This window comes from Grammomys surdaster, unplaced genomic scaffold (assembly GCF_004785775.1).
Source record: "Grammomys surdaster isolate TR1022 unplaced genomic scaffold, NIH_TR_1.0 165, whole genome shotgun sequence".
Classification (NCBI taxonomy): Eukaryota; Metazoa; Chordata; class Mammalia; order Rodentia; family Muridae; genus Grammomys; species Grammomys surdaster.
In genome coordinates, this window is record NW_021604613.1 from 12,404,012 (window position 1) to 12,425,079 (window position 21,068).

Genomic DNA, 21,068 nt, shown 5'->3' on the forward strand with positions numbered 1-21,068 from the left:
GGTTAAGAACAAAGTTTTTACAAGTTATCCAGGGGACACAGAATCTACTTTAGAGATAAGAACCTTCTTCACCATTAACATTATAAGTGGGATATAATAATATACTAAATTTTAAGATATCTGTAAATTCAAAGTTATGGATAACTTAGACTTCTGCCAGTTACCCAAACTAATGAGCTCTGTTATAACCAAGACTGCGTTCCTCTCAGTAACAGAATAGCAATGTGAACCTGAACGTTTCTCAAGACATATTTTTGATCCCTATGAGCTTTCCTTTCTGTTTTTTATGTTGTGTCTCTCTCTATCCACACAATGTGGTAAAGGTGAAAGGATTCCACACACACTATTTGTACATTATAAGTGTAGTTATTCCTAAGGTAACAGATCATGCTGGATACTTTGTTTACTCTGGCTTTGAAAAAGCAAGCTATGATGTCTTAAGCTGTGTAAAGAGGCCCATGTGTCACCAACATGAGGGTGGACTCCAGCAGACAGATAAAGAAACCTATAATCCTACAACTATGAGAATAGAATTCAGGCCAAAGTTCCAAGCCTTGGAAAAAGACTCCAATTCCTTAGGCCTTTCTACGGCCTTAAAAGACCTCAAAGTTGCCAGATGTGGTAGCACCTGCTGTTAATTCCAGCACTCATGAGGTGGACATAGGCTGATCTTTGGGAAATAGGCTAACTGGGTCTACATAGGGACGTCCAGGCCAGCCCGAACCATGTACTGAGACTCTTGTATTAAAAAAACAAAAACAAAAACAAAACAAAAAAAGAAAAAACACCCTAAGAAGCAGTAAGCCATGCCTATATTCCTTCCTCATAAAAACTATGAAATAATAAATGTATAATGTTTATAAGCTGCTAAACTTGTGGAAACTGGTTTTTCCTTTTAAAAGCTGTTTAGTGTGTGTTTGTATCTCACAGTCTGTCCATGGAGGTCAGAAGTTAACTTCTGGGGATGCAGCTCTCTTCTCCCACGGTGCCATCATTTCTGCCACTGTACTTCATCCAACAAGAGCCTTATGAGTTTTGCTGCGGCAGCACTGGGTTATAGATGAAAAACCACTGCATCCAGCTTTGTAATTTGACTTTTGGAGAGCAAATTCTCATTTTAAGGGTTTCTTAACCAGATCATTTACCTATTAGGCCATCTTGCTGGTCCAAGAATTTGTTATGTAGCAAAAGAAAGGAACTGCACATGAAGTTTATTCTTTTCCTGAGACAAGGTCTCTCTGTGTAGTCCTGGCTGTCCTGGATTTTGTTCTGTAGTCCAGACTAACCCTGAAGTCAGAATCAGCCTGCCTCTGCTTCCCAAGTACTAGGAGTGAACTCTGGGGGCTAGGAGTAGGAAGTAGGGAGACTCAGTTTTCTTAAGTGAAAAGTCACTTGGAATATATAAATTCAGAACTGAAAGTCCATGACCCTAACCCAATTTATATTACTTATATATTTTTTCTATAGTAGATATGTAAATTTCAGACAACCCTAACTAAGAAATTGTGGAGTAATGCAGACTATAATCCGAGACACACAGAGAATGATCCTTTGCCAGCACACGTATTATTGGCACAATGCAGATAATAGTTCACAAGACATATCAAGGAGCATGCCTATAATCCCAATGGAAGACCAGGAGTTCAAGGTCAGCCATCACTATATGAGGCCATGCTTCAAACAAACAAAAATGTATAAAGGAAAGATACACATTCTTTTTAAAAAATAATTTATTACTTTTTTAGCGTGCATTAGTGTTTTGTCTGCATACATGTCCGTGTGAAGGTGTTAGGTCTGCTGGAACTGTAGTCACAGACAGCTGTGAGCCGCCAAGTGGGTGCTGGGAACTGAACCTGAGTCCTCTGGAAGAGCAGGCAAGAGTGCTTAACTGCTGAACTACCTCTCCAGTCCCAAAATTTGTATTCTTAAGGTTTTTTTCCATACACAGGATCATTATTCAAAATTCTTACCATAATTTATTTAAAAAAAAATGCATCTAAAGAACAATTTGATGTATCGATAAATAATACTAAACTTAGTGGACCTGACCTAACTCATTGAGCTAAGAAATATTCTGTTGAATGTTAAATATTCTTTTTATAATTTTTATTATTTATGTTTATAAGTGTTTTGCCTGCATGTATGTGTGCACATTTATGTGAGTACAGTACTCACAGGCCCGAAGAGGACTTTGGAACACCTGGAACTGGAGTTAGGGAGAGTTGTAGGCTACCAGGTAGATGATGGGAAATCCTGTGCAAGTGCAGTAAGTGCTTTAAGTGCTGAGATATCTCTACAGGCTCTTAAAATAACTTTCATTCCTATAGGAATGTAAGCTCCATGAATTTTATTTACTACTATACCAGAAGTTACAACAGCCTGACATATATAATACTTTCCAAGTAACTATATTAATATGAAGAATAATAAATACTCTTCTCACCTGGAACCCATTCGACAAAGAGATTGGTAAGATGATGCAGGCATATACACAATAGCTGAATTATAGCACAGCATGAGAAAACTCAGGACTTCGAACCTAGAAAAATAAAAAATGATCACAATTATTAATTTCTATCAGAGACAACAATAAATTATTTACTTACTAAATGGTTATAACAATGCCTTAATGTAAATCTTCATGATTTCTTAATCAGGTTGCTATAGCATCTTCCTCAATAATTTGTTTCAAGTTGTACTATAAGGAGCCAGTGTTATATTTTCTTCTTTAAGAAATTAAGGCTGGGCATAGTGGTATATGCTTTTAATTTAGAATTCAGGAGGCAGAAGCAAGTGGATCTCTGTGAGCTCAAGGCCAGCCTGGTCTGCATAGTGAGTTCAAGGATAGGTAAGACTATGTAGAGAAAGCCTGTCTCAAAAAACAAAAAAAGGGAAAAAAAATTAAGGCTGGGTATAGTGAGTTATAGGCAAGTCAGAGTTATAAAAGTGAGACTCTGTCTCAACAAAACAAACCCCAATCAACCAACCAACCAACCAACCAACCAACCAACCTAAACCTAACCAAACCTACAAGACCAAGCAAATCAAAGGGCTGGAGAAATGGCTCAGTAAGTTAGAGCATTTGCTAGTTTTGTGGGTTTGGTTCTCAGAACCCACATGACAGCTCACTTGCAACTCCAGTTCTAGGGCATCTGATAACCTGCAGGAACTGAACAGCATCCCTAACCTCTGTCCACCAGATGAACAACAACCCTCTCTCCACCCAGCTATCTCAATCAAATCAATCTTCCATACTGTTTGCTAAGTGGTATATGTAGGAGACAATGAAAGCTCAGTTGAGAACCACTGGCTAGGTCTTGAAAAGAGGAAATGGAAGGCAGGGGGAACAGAAGACAGCAGTTTTCATTAATGAATTGTGTGGAAGTAATCCATATTTAATTTGGGGGAAAAACTATGTATATTTGTAAACTACTTCATAGTAAAAATTGTACCACAAACACCTCCCACAACATCACAGAGCAATCATTCATAACCACTAAGATCAGACAACGGAAATCAGGGATTGCTGAGAATAAGGAGGAATTTTCATTACTCATTATTTTATGATGTGGGCATTTTGCTAGTATGTGTATCTGTGTACCACATGCATGCTTGGTACCTACAGAGGCCATAAGAAGGCACTGATACTCTGAAACTGGAGGTAGAGGTAGTTGTGGGCCGCCATGTGGGTGCTGGGAATTGAATCCTGGTCCTCTGTAAGAGCAGTCAGTGCTTTAACTGCTTAGCAACCTCTCTAGCACTGTGGCATATATATTTGATTTGGTATATTAACCTTGTTTAATAGTTAATAGAATTTGTTGAACTGCCCCATAAGCAGAAAATTTCCCCAAGAAGCTGACACCATTTATAGTGAGAGGGGAGGAATGTGGTTATAGACAAGACAGTGATAAAACAGGATGCTGACAGCCTGCTGAACCACCCCTAGATGAAGAGCTACAGGTGGTCAATGGCTGCTGAGTGAGGAAGAATCAGTTTCCTCCCTGGAGAAACCCTCAAATAGGTTGTCCAACCACAAGTAGTTGGTCAGCCTTGGACACATGTATTTGCAAGCAAACAGATTCAGTTCATTATATACACACATGTGCATATATGTACATATATACATATTTATACACAAGTAACAATAATTAGAGAAGAGATTACTGCTGTGGGAGGTGGGACACTGGAAGAGTTGGAGTGGGGAGGAGTGGAGCAGATGTGGTTCAAAAAAGTTCAAAAATTTTTGAATAGTTATCTAACATGCCAAAGACCAGATATGTTTCAGATTTTGTAATGTGTGCCTTCTTTGGAGGAAAGACACAAGTATATACTAGAAACTCATTTATGTTTTACATGTACCACACACACATAGCCAGAAAGTAATTTTACACAATACTTTAGTGCAACTGGCATTTTACCTGTGTCCAGTCGCACAGACTGTGTGTAGACCATCTATTTGTGCTACCATGCTGGCGCCCATCGGATTTTGGACTTTGGAACATTTCAGATTTGTGAGTTTTCAGACAAGGATGCTCAGCATGTACTAGAATATATTTTACCAGTATCGTGCACTTTACTTTTGGCCTTCACTCATGTCAAGCTTGAAACGAAGTAATTATACTTAGCCATTAGGCATAAATTCACCAATGTTGCTGTGTACTTTAAAAAAAAATTTAGATTTTATGTATCTGAGTGTTCTGCTGGCATGTATGTATATGCAGAACATACATAGTTATAGACGTTATCAACCACCATGGGATGCTGGGAATAGAACCTGGGTCTTCTGGAAAAGCAGCCAGTGGTTATCTACTGAGCCATCTCTCCAGCCCCTACTATATAGTTTTGACCATTACCGGTTTTGTGCAGTGAATGTTTCTCTCTGAGGATGAAGATCACTGTAAACAACCCTGATGAGATCATGCTGACATAATGCCCCTTCTGTCAAAGCCATGGATCCAATTGTTGAGGGCTACAAAAAAAATAAGATACAGCATACGATAATGTCTTCAAAATAGAGTAAAAAAAAAAAAGTCTTATTATGTAGTTATATTTAATTTTGTTTAAGTAAAATGTAGTTTGAAGTACATTTTCTCTGTTCTTCAATAACTTTTTATGCCTTCTTTTAGAAATTATGTGTAGAAGACACATAAAATTTGAAATACATCACTTCATTTTTTAAAATATTGGGTTACTCTGTATTTAGGAAATTAAAAGCTACTGAAAACACTAAGATTTGAAAGAAATCCATTTATATTCATTTGTATCTTAGAACACAGAATATAACTATTATATAAAATAAACAGTATTGAAGACTATTTTAACTAAAAAAAAAAATCTCTTTACTATTTACGCAATTGATTTCATGTTTTTCAAGTTAGAACAATTATTTATTAATGTTACTACCATCATAACACAATACAAATAACTTAATTAAAATGCATTATTCAGAAATATTCTATGCTAAAACGGATCCTGGCTAAATAGAAGACATGATATTTCTAACACAAAATATTGTCTAAGGGGAATTAATTTTAAACATTAATAGCTGCACTGAGCTAAAAGCAAACAGGATAATGTGTGTTACTCACAATCTGAAACATCAATGCCACAAAAGACTGTAAATCTGACTCTTAACACTTTTCTTACTGGATTTTACTAAATCAGTTCAACAGCAACTTTTTACCTATATAATCATGAGTAGTCTCACATTCTTCACTGGAATAAACATAAGCAAAACAAACATACTAGTGAAAAGATAGACTCCTGTGCAATTAGATTCCTTTATACTGAAACATAATGGTCTAATATCCTTCTGAGTGGTTACTTTCCTAAAGAATAATAAAAATGAATCAGTCTAACAAGATAATCACTAAGCAATAGAGAAAAAACCAACTTTAAAATTTCATTTAAAAAATTGATTTAAAAAGGTGAAAATGATACTGGTAAGGGAAATTAAATGAATAAATAGGAACTAGAGGAAAAATTTCCACTAAATACTAATTCCCTTGACATCACACATAACATCTACTCTAAAAAAAAAAAAAATTACTAGTCAGTTCTCTCCTTCCACTATGTGGGTACCAAGAATTAAACTCAGGTTGCCAGCTTTGAATGTCTGTCTCCCCCCCCCACACACACACACACTTGCCCTCCCCTCTCTCTTTCTCTCCACCCCTTTCTTTCACTAAATGTGTCTGAGTGTAGACCAGGTGCATGCCTGGTGCCCATGGAGGCAAGAAGAGGATGTCAGATCCCCTGGACCTGGACATACAGGTCCACCATGTGGTTGCTGGAAATTAACCTGGATGCTCTGGAGGAACAGTCAGTGCTCTTAATCACTGATTCATCTCACAACCAAAAAGAGAAGACTATGTATTGGGGGACTTGCATGGTGGTGTAACCCTCTCACTTGGAAGGTAGAAGCAGGTTCAGGAGTGCAAGGCCATCCTTGACCACCTGGTGAGTTTGAAACCCTACTTGGGCTACAAAACATCATGCTTCAAAAACAGAAACAAGAAAGTATTTACAATATTTACTTTTGGCAAAAAATAATTTTTCATGTCCTTCTCAACATAATTTGAAACATTCCATGTTCCAAACATTACTTACTTCATGGTATATTGAAGGCTTAGATAAGGAAGGAATAGTGAAAGACAGCACTTTATTGTTTCCATCTTTATCGGCGATTTCCTATAGTAAAAAATGTACAAAACCAATGAAATATTAAGTCTGAAGCAAAATAAATAATAATTACTTCCTTAATTTATAGAATATACCTTTACTAATTGAGGGAAAGTTTTAGAAACAATAGTACATAAAATACTATTGCTCTAACATACTCTTTCAAATCTGTCAGCAAATTGGTACACATCTGTGGCATGGTTGTTACCCACACATAGTGAACACAATTATACTACTCCAAATCTAACATTAGCAAAGGCAAAGCATAGAAAATTAGATCTTAGAGGAAAAAACTTGATCAGATCTTTAGTAGAAAAGAAACGTGGCTGAGTAAAACATGACTAAAATCAAGAGATCTACTTGAGATTCTGTCTACTCAGTAAGTTCAAGACCAGCCAGAGACACATAGTAAGATCCAATCAAGGATGTTAAAAACAGGTTAGCTTTTCACTTAAAACAAAACAAAAATGTTTAAGTTTTATGAGGTCCCACTCAAAAAAAAACATCTACGAGATCCAGCCATACCACTTGCTGGCATATACAGAAGAGACTCTACATCTTACTACAGAGACACTTGTTCATCCACGTTCATGACTGCTCTACTTATAATGTCTAGAAGTCAGAAACAGTCTAGATGTCAATCAACTGAGGGATGGATAGTGAGAATTGGGTATATCTACCTAATGCAATAGTATCCAACTGTTAAAAAAATGAAATTATGAAATTTGTACCACCACTACATCCATCCTTTTAGCATGTTATATAATTCTCAAAACTCATTTGCTTTCCCAGTGAATGTCTATTAAAGAAAACCTGAGCTCTTCACATTAAAAAGATCTTTTTGCTGGATGTGGTGGCACACACCTTTAATCCTAGCACTCAGGAGCCAGAGACAGGAGCCCGACCTTTATGAGTTAAAGACCAGTTTCATCAACATACTGAGTTCCAAGGTAGTCAGAGCTACATAATGAGACCCTGATTCCAAAACGTTCTAGATACACAGTGGCACTTGTCTGCAATCTTAGCCTTTGAGGCTAAGGCAAGAAGATCAAGAATGAGGCCTTTTGGCCTAAGATCAAGTGAAGATTTCAAGACTAGTCTGTACTACATACTATGTCTGAGGGCCACCTAAGCTACACAGGGAGGACAAAGACAAAAGCCCAACACGAATGGAGCCAGGGTAGAGACGTCTCTCTTAGCTTGCATATATATCCTAGCTTTTCATTTGCACTGACACAACCGATCTTCCCTTTTGTCTTGTTCATATGACACTGTGCTGGCTGGTTTTATGCCAACTTGATACAAGCTAGAGTCAGTCATTTGGGAAGAAGGAACCTTAATTGAAAAAAATGTCTTCAATAGATTGGCCTGTAAGCAAACCTGTGGAGCATTTTCTTGATCAATGACTGATGACCTACGTGGTGCCACCCTTGAGCAAGTGGTCCTTCCTGGTATAAGAAAGCAGCCTGGGCAAGCCTTGAGGAGCAAGCCAGTAAGTAAGCAGTACTCCTGCCTGGCTTCTGCTTTAGTGCCTGCCTCCAACTCAGGTTCTAACCTTGAGTTCCGGCCCTGATTTCCCTAGATGATAGACTAAAAAAAATACTGTAAGGTGAAATAAATCCTTTCCTCGCCAAGTTGTTTTTGGTCATGGTGTTTTTATCACAACAATAGACACACTGAGACAATTACTTCTTCCTAAAATCTCGTCTATTCCTCATCTCAGGAGATCTAAAGTATACCTTTTTAGAAACCACTTCCTCTGGAAAGCTGAGTAACCTTGACTCAAATTTCCATTTCTCATCTCCTTTTCTATACATATCTGTGTTATTAGTCATCTATGAATGTCTTCTGAGGTAGAGAAGTTGCTCTAAAAGCATCTAGCTCATTTCAATATCCAACTTGTTTCTTATATAAATGCATTCATGGACACTGGTTAAGTAAAAGTATCTGAAGGAAGACATCTGATCTAACAATGTTATCAATTACATCTTCAGCATCCTTACAAAACACTTATAATGATTACTTTGTATCTAGCTTTATTGTATTCAGCTTAAAAAATTATTCAACAGACATTTCAATTTGTTTTTCTTTAAACAATCTTCAAATATTTCAGAGGATTTAAAAATATTTAAAATTTTCTAAACTATCTCTTTCAACTCACCAAATTATAAATTCCTAGGAGAAGTGCTTCAATGCAGCCATTGCTCTGCCTGTCTCTACTAACTGTAAGTCGCAAATAAACCCAAATCAATTCAGGCAGGAACTGCAGGGTGAACCTCTTAAGTCGCACTTCAGAGCTACGATAGAGCTCAAACAGTTGGTGGCAGACTGGCTCCAGGAGCTAAAAGAAAAATAGAGCAATATTATTTCCATTGCTTGAGCTGTAAAATATTTCTTAAAAGGCAAACAAACCTTTATAATATTTTAAAAATAAATTTTCAATATTAATTCCTCCATATATGAGTTAACTCAACAAAGCCTTTTAATAGACTACATGTTAAGCTGACTAAACCACTAACTTTAAGTACCATATGCTATCACTATACTTTCTGATATACTGTGCTACTAAATTTATTAGATAATTAGTCCATTTGCCAATGTACTATATTTATACTTGTTGAGTTCGGCTTTCTGTTCTTACCAAAACTTTTTAGTCTCTATTTTAATTTTTTTTACATTTATGTATGTGCATACACTTTAATGTCATGGTACATGTATGAAAATCAAAGAACAACTTTGTGAGGTTCAGTTCTCTCATTTCATCACATGGATTCTAGGGATCCAACTTAGATTGTAGCAAGTGCCTATATCCACTGAGCAACCTCACTGGCCCACCTTTCATTTTAAGAAATTTCTTCTTAGTTAAAAAAACTTCAAATTTCAAGTAAAGCCATGACTTAAGCAAATTACATACCATTTATTAGATGAAGAGGTTTTATAAAACACATGATATGGGCATCCAAAATTCTAGTTAATGTCTTAGTAATTATATTTAAAAGACTTGGGGGCTAGGAAGATGGCTCAGTGGGTAAAGTTCCTGTTGAACAATGAGGACCTGAGTTTAGATGCTCAGCACCGACACAAAGGTTGATCATAGCAGGGCACAGGGGGAGGGGAAGGTAATCAGATTCCCCCGGGCTTACTAGTATATGCTTTTCAATGCTTAATTGGGTAATTATTTTCAAGTCACCACATAAAATGAAGCAAGGGCCTCATGATATTGGAAGCTGAGGAAAGTGAGCAGTTGCACACACGGCTGCCTCACGATGGTCTTCTTTCTATTAACTGTAGACTACGCAGGGCTGCCTAACTTTTTAACTGCACATAAAGACTGATAAGAAAACAAACTTTACATAAAATTTAATTACCAAAAAAAAAGAACAGCGTAGTAATTTCATATGGCTTTATTCTAGATTAAGTGGCATATTTACATTTAAATCTACTTAAATATAGTTAGTTTTTAATAATTCAGTATTATAGAATGGTCATTATTTTTATAACTGTAAAGCTGTCAACAGATCTATTGCCAACTATACAGTTATTATTTAGAGAAGTTGACTTTTGTTCTTGAAGAACAACTTTAAAGCTTAGAAAATGCACACACACGGATGTCTAGTAAACACTCAACACTCTAAGAGAAATAAAAATCAGGGCAAATTTTAAAAGTATTTTTAAAAATGAAAAAAAAAATTAAACTATTTCCTTACACTGATGTTTAGAACAATCATACAGTTTGTTGAAGATTATAGAAATTAGTGGTAAAGAAGATTTTAAATGAAGGTTTTCTAACATCAAGCTGATTTTCCACTCTAACAGGTTTCTTATACTAATATATTAGTAAAGATTGTTTCATTACAAATACTATACTATACATAGTAACAATACTTTTGAAAATAGTGAACCACTACCATGCAACTTAAATGATTACAGTGCTGTTCTAGCAATTAAAGACTGCAAGCTTAGAAATTTGGTAAAAATCTATACTTTTTCAGATTCACTCTTCTCTTTAGTAAAACATTCTCTAAAGATTGTTTTCTCTAAATTATTATAGCCTGTGATATAATCACAGTAAACTTGTAATGAAGACATTAACTTTCAGCCTTTTAGTAGAAAGTATCTGGCAGACAAGCCACTCTAAGCATATGAATGAAATAGATGTTCCAAGATTATGACTCTGTCTTTTTTGTTTTGTTTTGCTTTTCTGTGTATAGCCCTGGCTGGCCTGGAACTCAGAGATCCAACTGTCTCTGTCTTCTGGGTGTTAGGATTAAAGGCTTGACTTTGTTGTTTTGAAGGTGGGGGGTGCTGGTAATCCACCAGCTTTTAATCAAATACAACTACAAAATGAGACCACTAAAAGGCCGCCATTGTGATGTGCTGCCTTTAATTCTAACCATTTGTAGCATAGTACTATTTCTGAAGTTCTCAATGGAAATCAGAAATGGTGGCACACACGTGTAATCCTATCACTTGGTAGACAGAAGTACAAGGATCAAAGTTCAAAGGTATTCTCAGCTCCACAGCTCCACGAGACCTTGTCTCAAACAAACCATAAACAAAAACCAAACCCCATTAAATGATACTATCATTTATATCAAAAGTTATAGAAATCATCATCTTTGGCTTAAAAAGTTAAGGAAAAACTGACACCTTTCCTAAACTAAGCATACAGGGTCGACCATAATCACTGAGACATACTTTCTGTCTAATGAATACGTTAGACAACATTTTGGGTGAAATAACAGAATCTAATCCTAACTTGATTAGGAGAAATAATGTGAGGTCAAACAATGGAGACAATAAGACAGACAATAAGCAATAAAATTATTATAAGTCCATTTGTGATTAATGACAGAGAAATGAGCTAGATAATAGAAGGTAACGTGGAAAAAGTTCTTGTTTTGTTTTACAGAAATGAGGTGAGCAGGCATGGGCCAGTGGGTGAAGTTCCTGGCACTGCAGTCCCAGGCCTGACTTAGATCTCAGGACTCCTGCATCTTTTTTTTTTTTTTTGGGTTTCTCGAGACAGGGTTTCTCTGTGTAGCCCTGGCTGTCCTGGAACTCACTCTGTAGACCAGGCTGGCCTCGAACTCAGAAACCCACCTGCCTCTGCCTCCCAAGTGCTGGGATTAAAGGCGTGCGCCACCACTGCCCGGCAGGACTCCTGCATCTTAACCTGTGCACACTTGCAGGCGGATGGGAAGAGAGACAGAACACTCAGACACTCGAACGCCTGTCTCAGAAAACTGGAAGACTACAGGATGAAGTCAAAGAAAATGTAAAATGGGCAGAGGGGACTCAACAGAGTGGAGGGCTCAAAATGGAAGAAGCATTAGAGCGACTAAGATCTGTTAAGATGGAAAAAAGAAAAAAGAAAAAAAAAGCAGTATCATTGGTGTAGAGTTTAAAAGTCAAATTATAACAAAGGTAGCCATGTCATGAAAAATTAAACCTCTAGAATTTATATCTAGGACTTTTATGTCTTTAAAGCAACATTGATTTTAAGACTATACTAAGCTCATTTTATATTAAATAAAGTGTATGGCCATTTTCTGAAATAACATCTTGGTAGCACATCTGATGATGCTTCAAAATATAACAAAATTGGTACTTAAAATGCACCTGTCTATGACTACAGAAGAGTTCTAGGTTCTTCGGAATTTATCATCTTGGATTTTTCAAAGTCTGAATACATGATTAGAAGCTTCTGATTTGACAGTAAAAAGCAACTTCATAATTATGATTAATGCTAACCTCTTGAGCTTGGATTTCTCGAGCTACCATTTCAATTTTGAACCATGACTTCAAGCTCTCATGTGTTATTATAAAGCAGAACAATACAGAAGTGTCTGAATAACTTCTTTTTTGGTTTTCAGTTTTCGAGACAGGGTTTCTCTGTGTAGCTTTGACTGTCCTGGAACTCATTCTCTAGACTAGGCTGGCATCAAATTCACAGAGAGCCGCCTGCCTCTGCCACCTGAGTGTTGGGATTAAAGGTGTGTGTCACCACTGCCTGGCAGAGTCTGAATAACTTTTTGTTTGTTTGTTTGTTTTTCCAGACAGGGTTTCTCTGTGTAGCTCTGGCTGTCCTGGAACTCACTTTGTAGACCAGGCTGGCCTTTAACTCAGAAATCTGCCTGCCTCTGCCTCCCAAGTGCTGGGATTAAAGGTGTGCGCCACCACCGCCCAGCTTTTTTTTTTTTTTTCTGAAAAACTTTTTAAAAAAAACTATCTTAAAAGTTTTTTTTTTAAAAAAGTGAGAACACTTTTCATACTAAAGAGTCTAGAATATTTTTATTTCATTATTTTCTAATCAATATTTACTTGCTTATTTATTTACATTTAACCCCAGAGCCACATTCCAAGCACATATTTATTAAATATTCATTATACACATATATGTATATATATGATAGAATACTACATTCTAGGGAAGTAACAATCACAAAAAAATATGACCACTGCCCATGAAGAGCTTACAATCTAAAAGGAAAAGCATAAAACAAATAATTTTTAATAAGCAAAGCTTAAATGTTAAAGACAGTGCAAAATCAGAGGTAGGGTATATAACATTTATTATTTAGAAAATTTCAAATACTCCTGACTAAAGATATGTATTGTGTGTGCGTCAGTGTGTAGTAAACAGGTATCTACACACTCATACACACAGCCTATGTCTGAAGTTTTGAAAATTCAGCAATACATCGCAGGAGAAAAAGCAGCAAATGAATCTTGCAGTAGCTGCTAGAAATAACAGCAGATGCAAGTCTGAGAGCCAGTCCAAACAAAGAGAGAAGGAGGAGTCAATAAGCAAGCTTTTGGTGAGAAGACAACAATAAAGATGCACTTTAAGCTAGGCTTCTGGTTAGGAGCTGGTTACCTGAACTTCTTCAAGCTCACTGCAGTACACAGCAGAGGCAGTCTCGGAGGCTGTATCTGGGAAGATAAGAAGCTACTTTCCTGTGTGTTCCTCTCATTTTCATGTTAAAGCATACATGGATCCAGTGGGAGGAAGCTATATGTCACAACAGTGTGTTAACGGACAACTATTGTGTGGATCTGACATAAGCTTACATTTAGATTCAGCTGCTGCATTTTCTATCTTCTATCACAGGTTGAATAACAGTTGACTGTTATTCTAAGTTTATTGGTCTTTGCTATTTAGATTTTTAAAGGCACGTCCTCTGATAATTTTCAGGTAAACTTAATAAATAGCATAATTTTGTGTTATCAGCATATAACTGATCAGAGTGCTTATAAACATCAGTACAGTACTAAGAAATATGAGTAAATGGTATTAAAATAAAGAAGGCTGATCAGTATACTGTAAAAATTTGGTTTCCAGAAAAGTAACATTACAGAACATGAAAAAAATACATTAAGTAAATAAATAATCCATTGAGATGAACATGACTGAAGTTGAGAATCAAAGCATACCTCCTCCATCAGGAAAAAAGATAAAAACATTTTCAAACGTAAAGATGGGGGTAGGGAAGCAAAAGCAACTATCAGGATGAAAAAATAGAAGAAAGAGGCTTTCCAGCTCCACAAGTCAGACAGGAAACTACAGACTCACATGTTTGTGATTTCAGTACACAGATTTCATCTCACTGTTTAAAACTTAATTTCTTATAAGCTTCCCTACCTCATTGTTTGAATCTTGAATAACTTTATAGAGAGCTGGTACAAGTGCTTTTTTCCGGTGCAAGGTTGCTGCATAACTGGTAATCTGAGTGTCAGGTAATGCCTACAATAAAGCCACCAAAGGACAATAAAATGAATTTAATATTTAGGAAACAAATTTATTTTACATGAGTGCCACTTGAGTAAGAGTCAAATAAGAACATTTAAAACAACATAATTAACACTGAATAATTAACATGCAAGTTTTCTAGCTGTTTATCCATGAAAAATGATCACAAGTTACATATCATAAATGATTTCACAAAAACAGGTCACCTTAAAGCTACCCAGCCTGAGAGAACAGGATGTATCCAGTTCCTCTCCTGATGCTTTCACAACACACCTCCTAAGTGTTCATATGCTACATAGATTTCCATCAAATTTATCTGACTTAACCATAGGAAATCAAAGCAGGGAACAAATACCATTATTAAAACTTGAAGATGCCAGTCTTCTACTGGACATATCTTAATCTTAACAATTATTTTTATTTCTACATAATTCCTTTGACCCTTATTCTTATTAGCTCTACTTGAAAGAATCACAACCAGAGAAGCATTATTCATATTCCAAAACTTCTATGTAAAAGTGTATTTGTAGGGCCCTTTATAGAACATACTAGCATCATTAAACTTCTGACATATATAATTTATACAGCCTTATCTCAATCCCATTTACCTTGAATTCTGATAACCATTCTTCCACAACAGCTCGTTCCGATCCCAGCATCTTCCTTTACCTTCTATTCTTCTTTTATCTCTAAATACAATTTTTTTTTAAGAAAGGAACCAAAAGATAAAATTACCTACAGAAATGAACAAAGGTGCATAAATGTATACATTTCACTAACCAAGAAAGTTATCCCGTTTACATTTTAGATAGTGGCTCACCCTCAGTTTAACATACAAATAAAACTTATTAAAAATAAATTCTATCCAGGCGGTGGTGGCGCACGCCTTTAATCCCAGCACTTGGGAGGCAGAGGCAGGCAGATTTCTGAGTTCGAGGCCAGCCTGGTCTACAGAGTGAGTTCCAGGACAGCCAGGGCTACACAGAGAAACCCTGTCTCAAAAAACAAAACCAAAAAAAAAAAAAAAAAAAAAAAAAAAGGAAAGAAAAAAACCACAAAAATAAATTCTGTTTTTGAACGATATAGCAGAAACCCATTGTCTTCATCCTTTTACATTTTTCCCACTTCAAAGTGTCCCAGAAGGCATCCTCAGATTGGGGTACCTATAGCTCAGTACTGGGGAGGCTGAGGCAAGAGGACTGTGAAGAGGAGGTCAACTTGGGCTATGTAGTAAGCACTAAGAGAAGCCTGGACTACATAGGAGCACCTGGGTCAACAACAACAATAACAACAAAAGCTGAAAAATGATGTCAATTCTAAAAAAGCAAGGGTCATATAGGTAGCAAACTAAGTAGCAAAATCAAACTGAATAATATAGTCTGTAAATTACAATTCCAATTAAAGCTTACTTTTTAAAAAAAGCCTTAATATATATGCTCAACTGTTAAATGCATACCATTGAGGGTAGTCTAATCTACTTAATTTTGAATAAAAATAAGATACACTGTATTTCAATCTTTCTTTGTCACCCAGAAGGAAAGAGTAAGAAAAAAACAAGACAAATAAAAAATAGAACCTGAGGAAGCAGGACTGTCTGTGAAATAACTGAAAAGTTCTCTTACCAAAAAAGATGTTCTTTCTATGTTGAATTCCACACTAGATTTTAGAAGTAGTAATGTGTATTACTTGTACAAAAAATGGTTCCATTATGACATTTCTATATATGTATATGATGAACCTTGATTATTACCCCTCCACCCAAACTAAATTTCTAATTTAAAATTCCACAAAACTTTGGGTTAATTTAGAATTCCCCAAAACTTCAGGGGTGATCTAGAGTGCTAATATCATAAAGAATAAGAAAAGGAGTAAGATACGTTGTTATTTTGTAACAGCAAAATCTCTCAAAATATACTGATGGATTTGCTCAAGTCAAATCCAAAATTAAGATATATGAGGGAAGCCAGGTGGTGGTAGCCAACAAACAACTTTAATCCCAGTACTTGGGAGGCAGAGGCAGGAGGATCTCTGAGTTTAAGGCTACCATGATCTACAGAGTGAGTTACAGAACAGCCAGGGCTGCACAGAGACACCCTGAATCAGAAAAAAACAAAAAACAAAAAACAAAAACAAAACTAAAAGAACCAACAAAACAAAAAAGAAAAGAAAGACAAGGGAAATCACAAATTACGAGATTTTAAATAAATACTAATATAAAAAATTAAGGGCCAAATGTAGTAGCAGAGACCTATACATAATGTTAGCACTCAAGAGAAAAAGGCAGGAGAATCATAAGTTTAACACTATATACCAAGAATTTGTCTCTCTTTTATTTTTTTGGTTTTTTGAGACAGGGTTTCTGTGTAGCCCTGGCTATCCTGCAACTCACTCTGTAGACCAGGATGGCCTCGAACTCAGAAATCCGCCTGCCTCTGCTTCCCAAGTGCTGGGATTAAAGGCATGAGATGCCCTCTTCTGGTGTGTCCGAAGACAGCTACACTGTGCTCACATACATAAAATAAATAATTAAAAAATAAAAATAAAATAAATAAATCAAAGGTATTGCTCCCTTTCTTTTCTTTTTAAACTTTTTAAAAATATTTATTTATTTTTTATGTATATGAGTACAGTGTAGCTGTCTTCAGACACACTAGATGAGGGCATCAGATCTCATTACAGATGGTTGTGAGTCACTATGTGGTTGCTGGGAATTGAACTCAGGACCTCTGGCAGAACAGTCAGTACTCTTAACCACTGAGCCATTTCTCCAGCTCTCTTTTTAAAATTTAAGACAGGGTCTCACTGTGTATCTTTGGCTAGCAGCCTGGAACTCATGACTTAGACCAAACTAGCCTCAAAATCATAGACATCCCAGAAAGCAAAACCCAGGACCACCAGGGCTACACAGAGAAATCCTGGCTCAAACGAACACCCACCAAACAAACCAATCACAGAAACCTGGCATCTACCTCCCAAGCACTAGGATTATAAATGGGATTATAAAGGTTGTTCACCATGCCCAACAAAAGAATTTACTTTTTTTTTTTTTGAGACAAGGTTTTTCTGTGTAAAAACCTTGTCTTGGAACTTGGCTGTCTTGGAACTCTCTCTATAGGCCAAGAACTCAGAAATCCTCCTGCCTCTGCCTCCAGAGTACTGGGATTAAAGATATGTGCCACTATGTCTGGCTCAAAGTTTATTTTTATATTTGATAGTGGCACAAATGATTTTTTAAAACGTCCTTAGGGACACACACTAAAATATTTAGTGGTGAAATGCTTGGGGTTTGCCTTAAAGTAATGGGGGATCCTTTGCTGGTTCAGTCACTGATTGGGTGGTAAAGACACTGGGTATGATATATCTCACACTGTCAACTTGATTCATACAGAAGGAACCTCAATTGAAGAATAGCCCGACAAAAAAAGGCCTGTGCCTGTTACCTGTGGGGCATTTTCTTGAATGATAATTGATGGAGGAGATTCCAGCCCATTGCTGGGTGGACCTTTGGATAAATTAAAAAAAAAAAAATGTAGCTAAATGTGAGACTTCAAGCAAGCACTCCTCTGTGGGCTTCTGCTTCAAACTCCTTCCTTGAATTCTTACCTTGTTTCCCTCAGTGATGGAATTGTATAAAGTGTAAGATGAAAAAAACCTTTCCTTTCCAAGTTGGCTTTAGTCATGGTGTTTATTAATGTAGCCCAAAACAAACTAGAATAGCCTCACTCAAACCATGTTTCAATAATGACATATAAAAGAGGGGCAGAGGACACCCAGGCAGTGGCATGGGTCTAAACCTGGACTAGTCATTGCATGATCACTCCCACAAGTTCTGCACTGCCATCACACCAGCACATCTTACAGGCGGGACCTTCGTATGCCAAAGGTTTTGTGGCTGGGTTGATGCCCCCATCAGACTGCTAGGAGTCTTACCTGGTTATGGAAGATAGCCAGTTTGTACTCTGTAGCCTCTATTACTAGGGGACTTCTTGAGGGTCATCTCTTATAGATTCTAGGGAGTTTCAACTGCACTAAGTTTCTATATCCCACTCCCAATTCCAGTACTCTCTTTCCCTGTTCCTCATTCCCCACCCAATCCCTCCTCTTTCCATCCTACCCACTCCCAGTCCACCCAAAAAAAAAATCTATTCAATTTCCCCTTCCCAGGGAGATTCATGGGTCCCCTCTTGAGCCCTCGTAGACTAGAGCCAAACCAAATTGTCTTTAGAGAGGCATCAGAAAATGCAGAAGAGAGGGAAGGATTGTAGGAACCAGAGTGGTGGAGGGTGGAGGACATCAGAACATAGCCTCACAGATATCAACTAAGCAGTGCTCCTAGGGGCTTCACAGAGACTGAAATGACAAACATAGACCCACAGGGTCTGAGCTTGGGCCTCTGCATATTTGTTATGGTTGTGTAGCTTGTTTTTGTGGGGTTATCTCTGACTCTTGCCTGAGCTTGGGATGCTTTTCTTCCTACTGGGTTGCCTTGGCCAGCCTTGACTTGAGGGTTTGTGCTTACTCTTGCTGGGAGGCCTGATTTTATGTTTGTTTGTTTGTTTGTTTGTTTGTTTTGAAGGGAAATGGAGGAGGAGAGGATCTGGGAGAGAGAAGAGGTGAAGGGAGGGACTGAGAGAAATGAAGAGAGGGGAACCTTGGTGAGGATATAATGCATGAGAGAAGAATAAAAAATAGGGGCAGAAAATAAGAAAAGAGTAAACTAGATGCAAATATTTAAAAATACATGTACACGTGTCTCTTTGTGGATATGTACATGTGAGTATATGTACCCTCAAAGGCCACAAGAGTAGGCATCAGATTCCCTGGAATGGGCGCGACCAGATGTGGGTGTTAGGGATCAAACTCAGGTCCTCTGCAAGAGCAGTATGTACTCTTAGCCGCTGAGTCATCTCTTCAGCCCCTTGCATTGGAAATAAAATGTGACTGATCTTAGGTTGATAACCATTTTGCTTAGTAATCAGTACACAAGTTTAATTAACCTATCTACTTTGTTACAGCTTGAAATGTCTTATAATGAACAATAAAAACTAAATATTCAAAAAAAAAAAACAAAAACAAAAAACAAAAAAAACAAAAACAAAACGCCGGGCGGTGGTGGCGCACGCCTTTAATCCCAGCACTTGGGAGGCAGAGGTAGGCGGATTTCTGAGTTCGAGAGTTCGAGGCTAGCCTGGTCTACAGAGTGAGTTCCAGTTCCAGGACAGCCAGGGCTACACAGAGAACCCCTGTCTCGAAAAACCAAAAACCAAAAACCAAAAAAAAAAAAAAACCCCAAAAACCAAAAACCAAAAAACTAAATATTCAAATATGAAAATCCTGGTATGAGAGATACAAAACAAGGGTCTTTCATTTATCTATTTACTTACTTATTCTTTGTAGATAGGGTATAGTGAGTGTACATTAATAGACTGCTCTGAGATCTAAGCAAAACTATGAATCCCTACTTCAGAAAAAGGAAACAAGGGCTAGGGGTGTGGCTCAATTGGTAGAGTGCCTGGCTAGCTTGTTCCCAGCACACAGTGAGAGTAGAAATACCAATACAGTCTAATGGGTTAAAGAGAATTGTGGCCTTATAAAACATGTATTGTTGGAAGAGTTGCTTCTCTGTCACCACAAACTCCTTGTTTATAAAATGAGGACAATAGAAGTATCTATGACAAAAGTGTTTTTAGTTTTTGTCTGTTTTGGTTTTTTGAGACAAGGTCTCACTGGGAAGCCCTAGCTGGCTTGAAACTCAGTGTGTAGACCAAGCTGACCTGTAACTCATGATGATCCTTCTGTTTCTGCTTCTACAGTGCTAAGATGAAAGGCATGTGCTGCCATACCCAGCTGAAAAGAGATTTTTCTTTTAACAGAATAAATAACAAAGTCTTAAATTAGCAATTGCCATATATCTTTCATGTTAGCTGTCATTATTATTAGTAGTACTAAAATAATAATAATAATGCAATTATTTAGGCTTTTGACAATTCAAGGAGCATTTTTATTCTGGGGGTAATAATTGTCAATTATTATCTATATTAGCCGTGCCTTTGTCAGCCCAAAAGGGAAGGACTCTTCATTCATGCTTCATTAGCCATTTCAAAGTTGAACTCAGGATCAACAGAATACAAATACAAATCAACTTTTACCAAATCAGTACAAACAAATAATATATTCTTATATTATCAGACAGGAATATCTAAGAGGTTTTTTTCTAATATTTGCTTTTCATTTGTATCAACAAATACTGTCAATTCCTTGTAAAGCTGGGTTCCAAAAATGCATCTTTAGAACATCACTTGTCAATTTAGATGCCTGATCCTACAGAGAAAGAGCTAGAAAAGAATGTATTTGACTTTCAAGCATATCTTCCCATGTCTACAGAGTGAGTTCCAGGACAGCCAGGGCTATACAGAGAAACCCTCTCTTGAAAAACCAAAAAAAAAAAAAAAAAAAAAAAGCATATCTTTCCTCCCCAAACTGCCTCAGTTTCCCCCAATGCTATCCTTTTTTTCTCAATTAAATCATTTGATATTGGGGGGAAAAAAAAGAAAAAGAAATATTGTTGAGCCGGGCAGTAGTGGTAAACGCCTTTAATCCCAGCACTTGGGAGGCAGAGGCAAGAGAATTTCTG

General features: G+C 36.9%; 1 protein-coding gene across 2 annotated transcripts in view; it reads right to left on the reverse strand.

Moving 5' to 3' along the window:
• The window catches only part of Fam126b (family with sequence similarity 126 member B), a 66,215-nt gene that overhangs the window by 14,447 nt on the left and 30,700 nt on the right, over positions 1 to 21,068 (reverse strand). For both annotated transcript variants that reach the window (XM_028765661.1, XM_028765660.1), the window contains exons 3-8: positions 15,043 to 15,123; positions 14,327 to 14,428; positions 8,843 to 9,022; positions 6,610 to 6,690; positions 4,854 to 4,969; positions 2,444 to 2,539 (exon numbers count right to left, since the gene is read on the reverse strand). In XM_028765661.1, coding sequence (XP_028621494.1) covers positions 2,444 to 2,539; positions 4,854 to 4,969; positions 6,610 to 6,690; positions 8,843 to 9,022; positions 14,327 to 14,428; positions 15,043 to 15,093 — 626 coding nt within the window. In that variant the 5' untranslated portion in view covers positions 15,094 to 15,123. The remainder of the gene's footprint in view (positions 1 to 2,443; positions 2,540 to 4,853; positions 4,970 to 6,609; positions 6,691 to 8,842; positions 9,023 to 14,326; positions 14,429 to 15,042; positions 15,124 to 21,068) is intronic.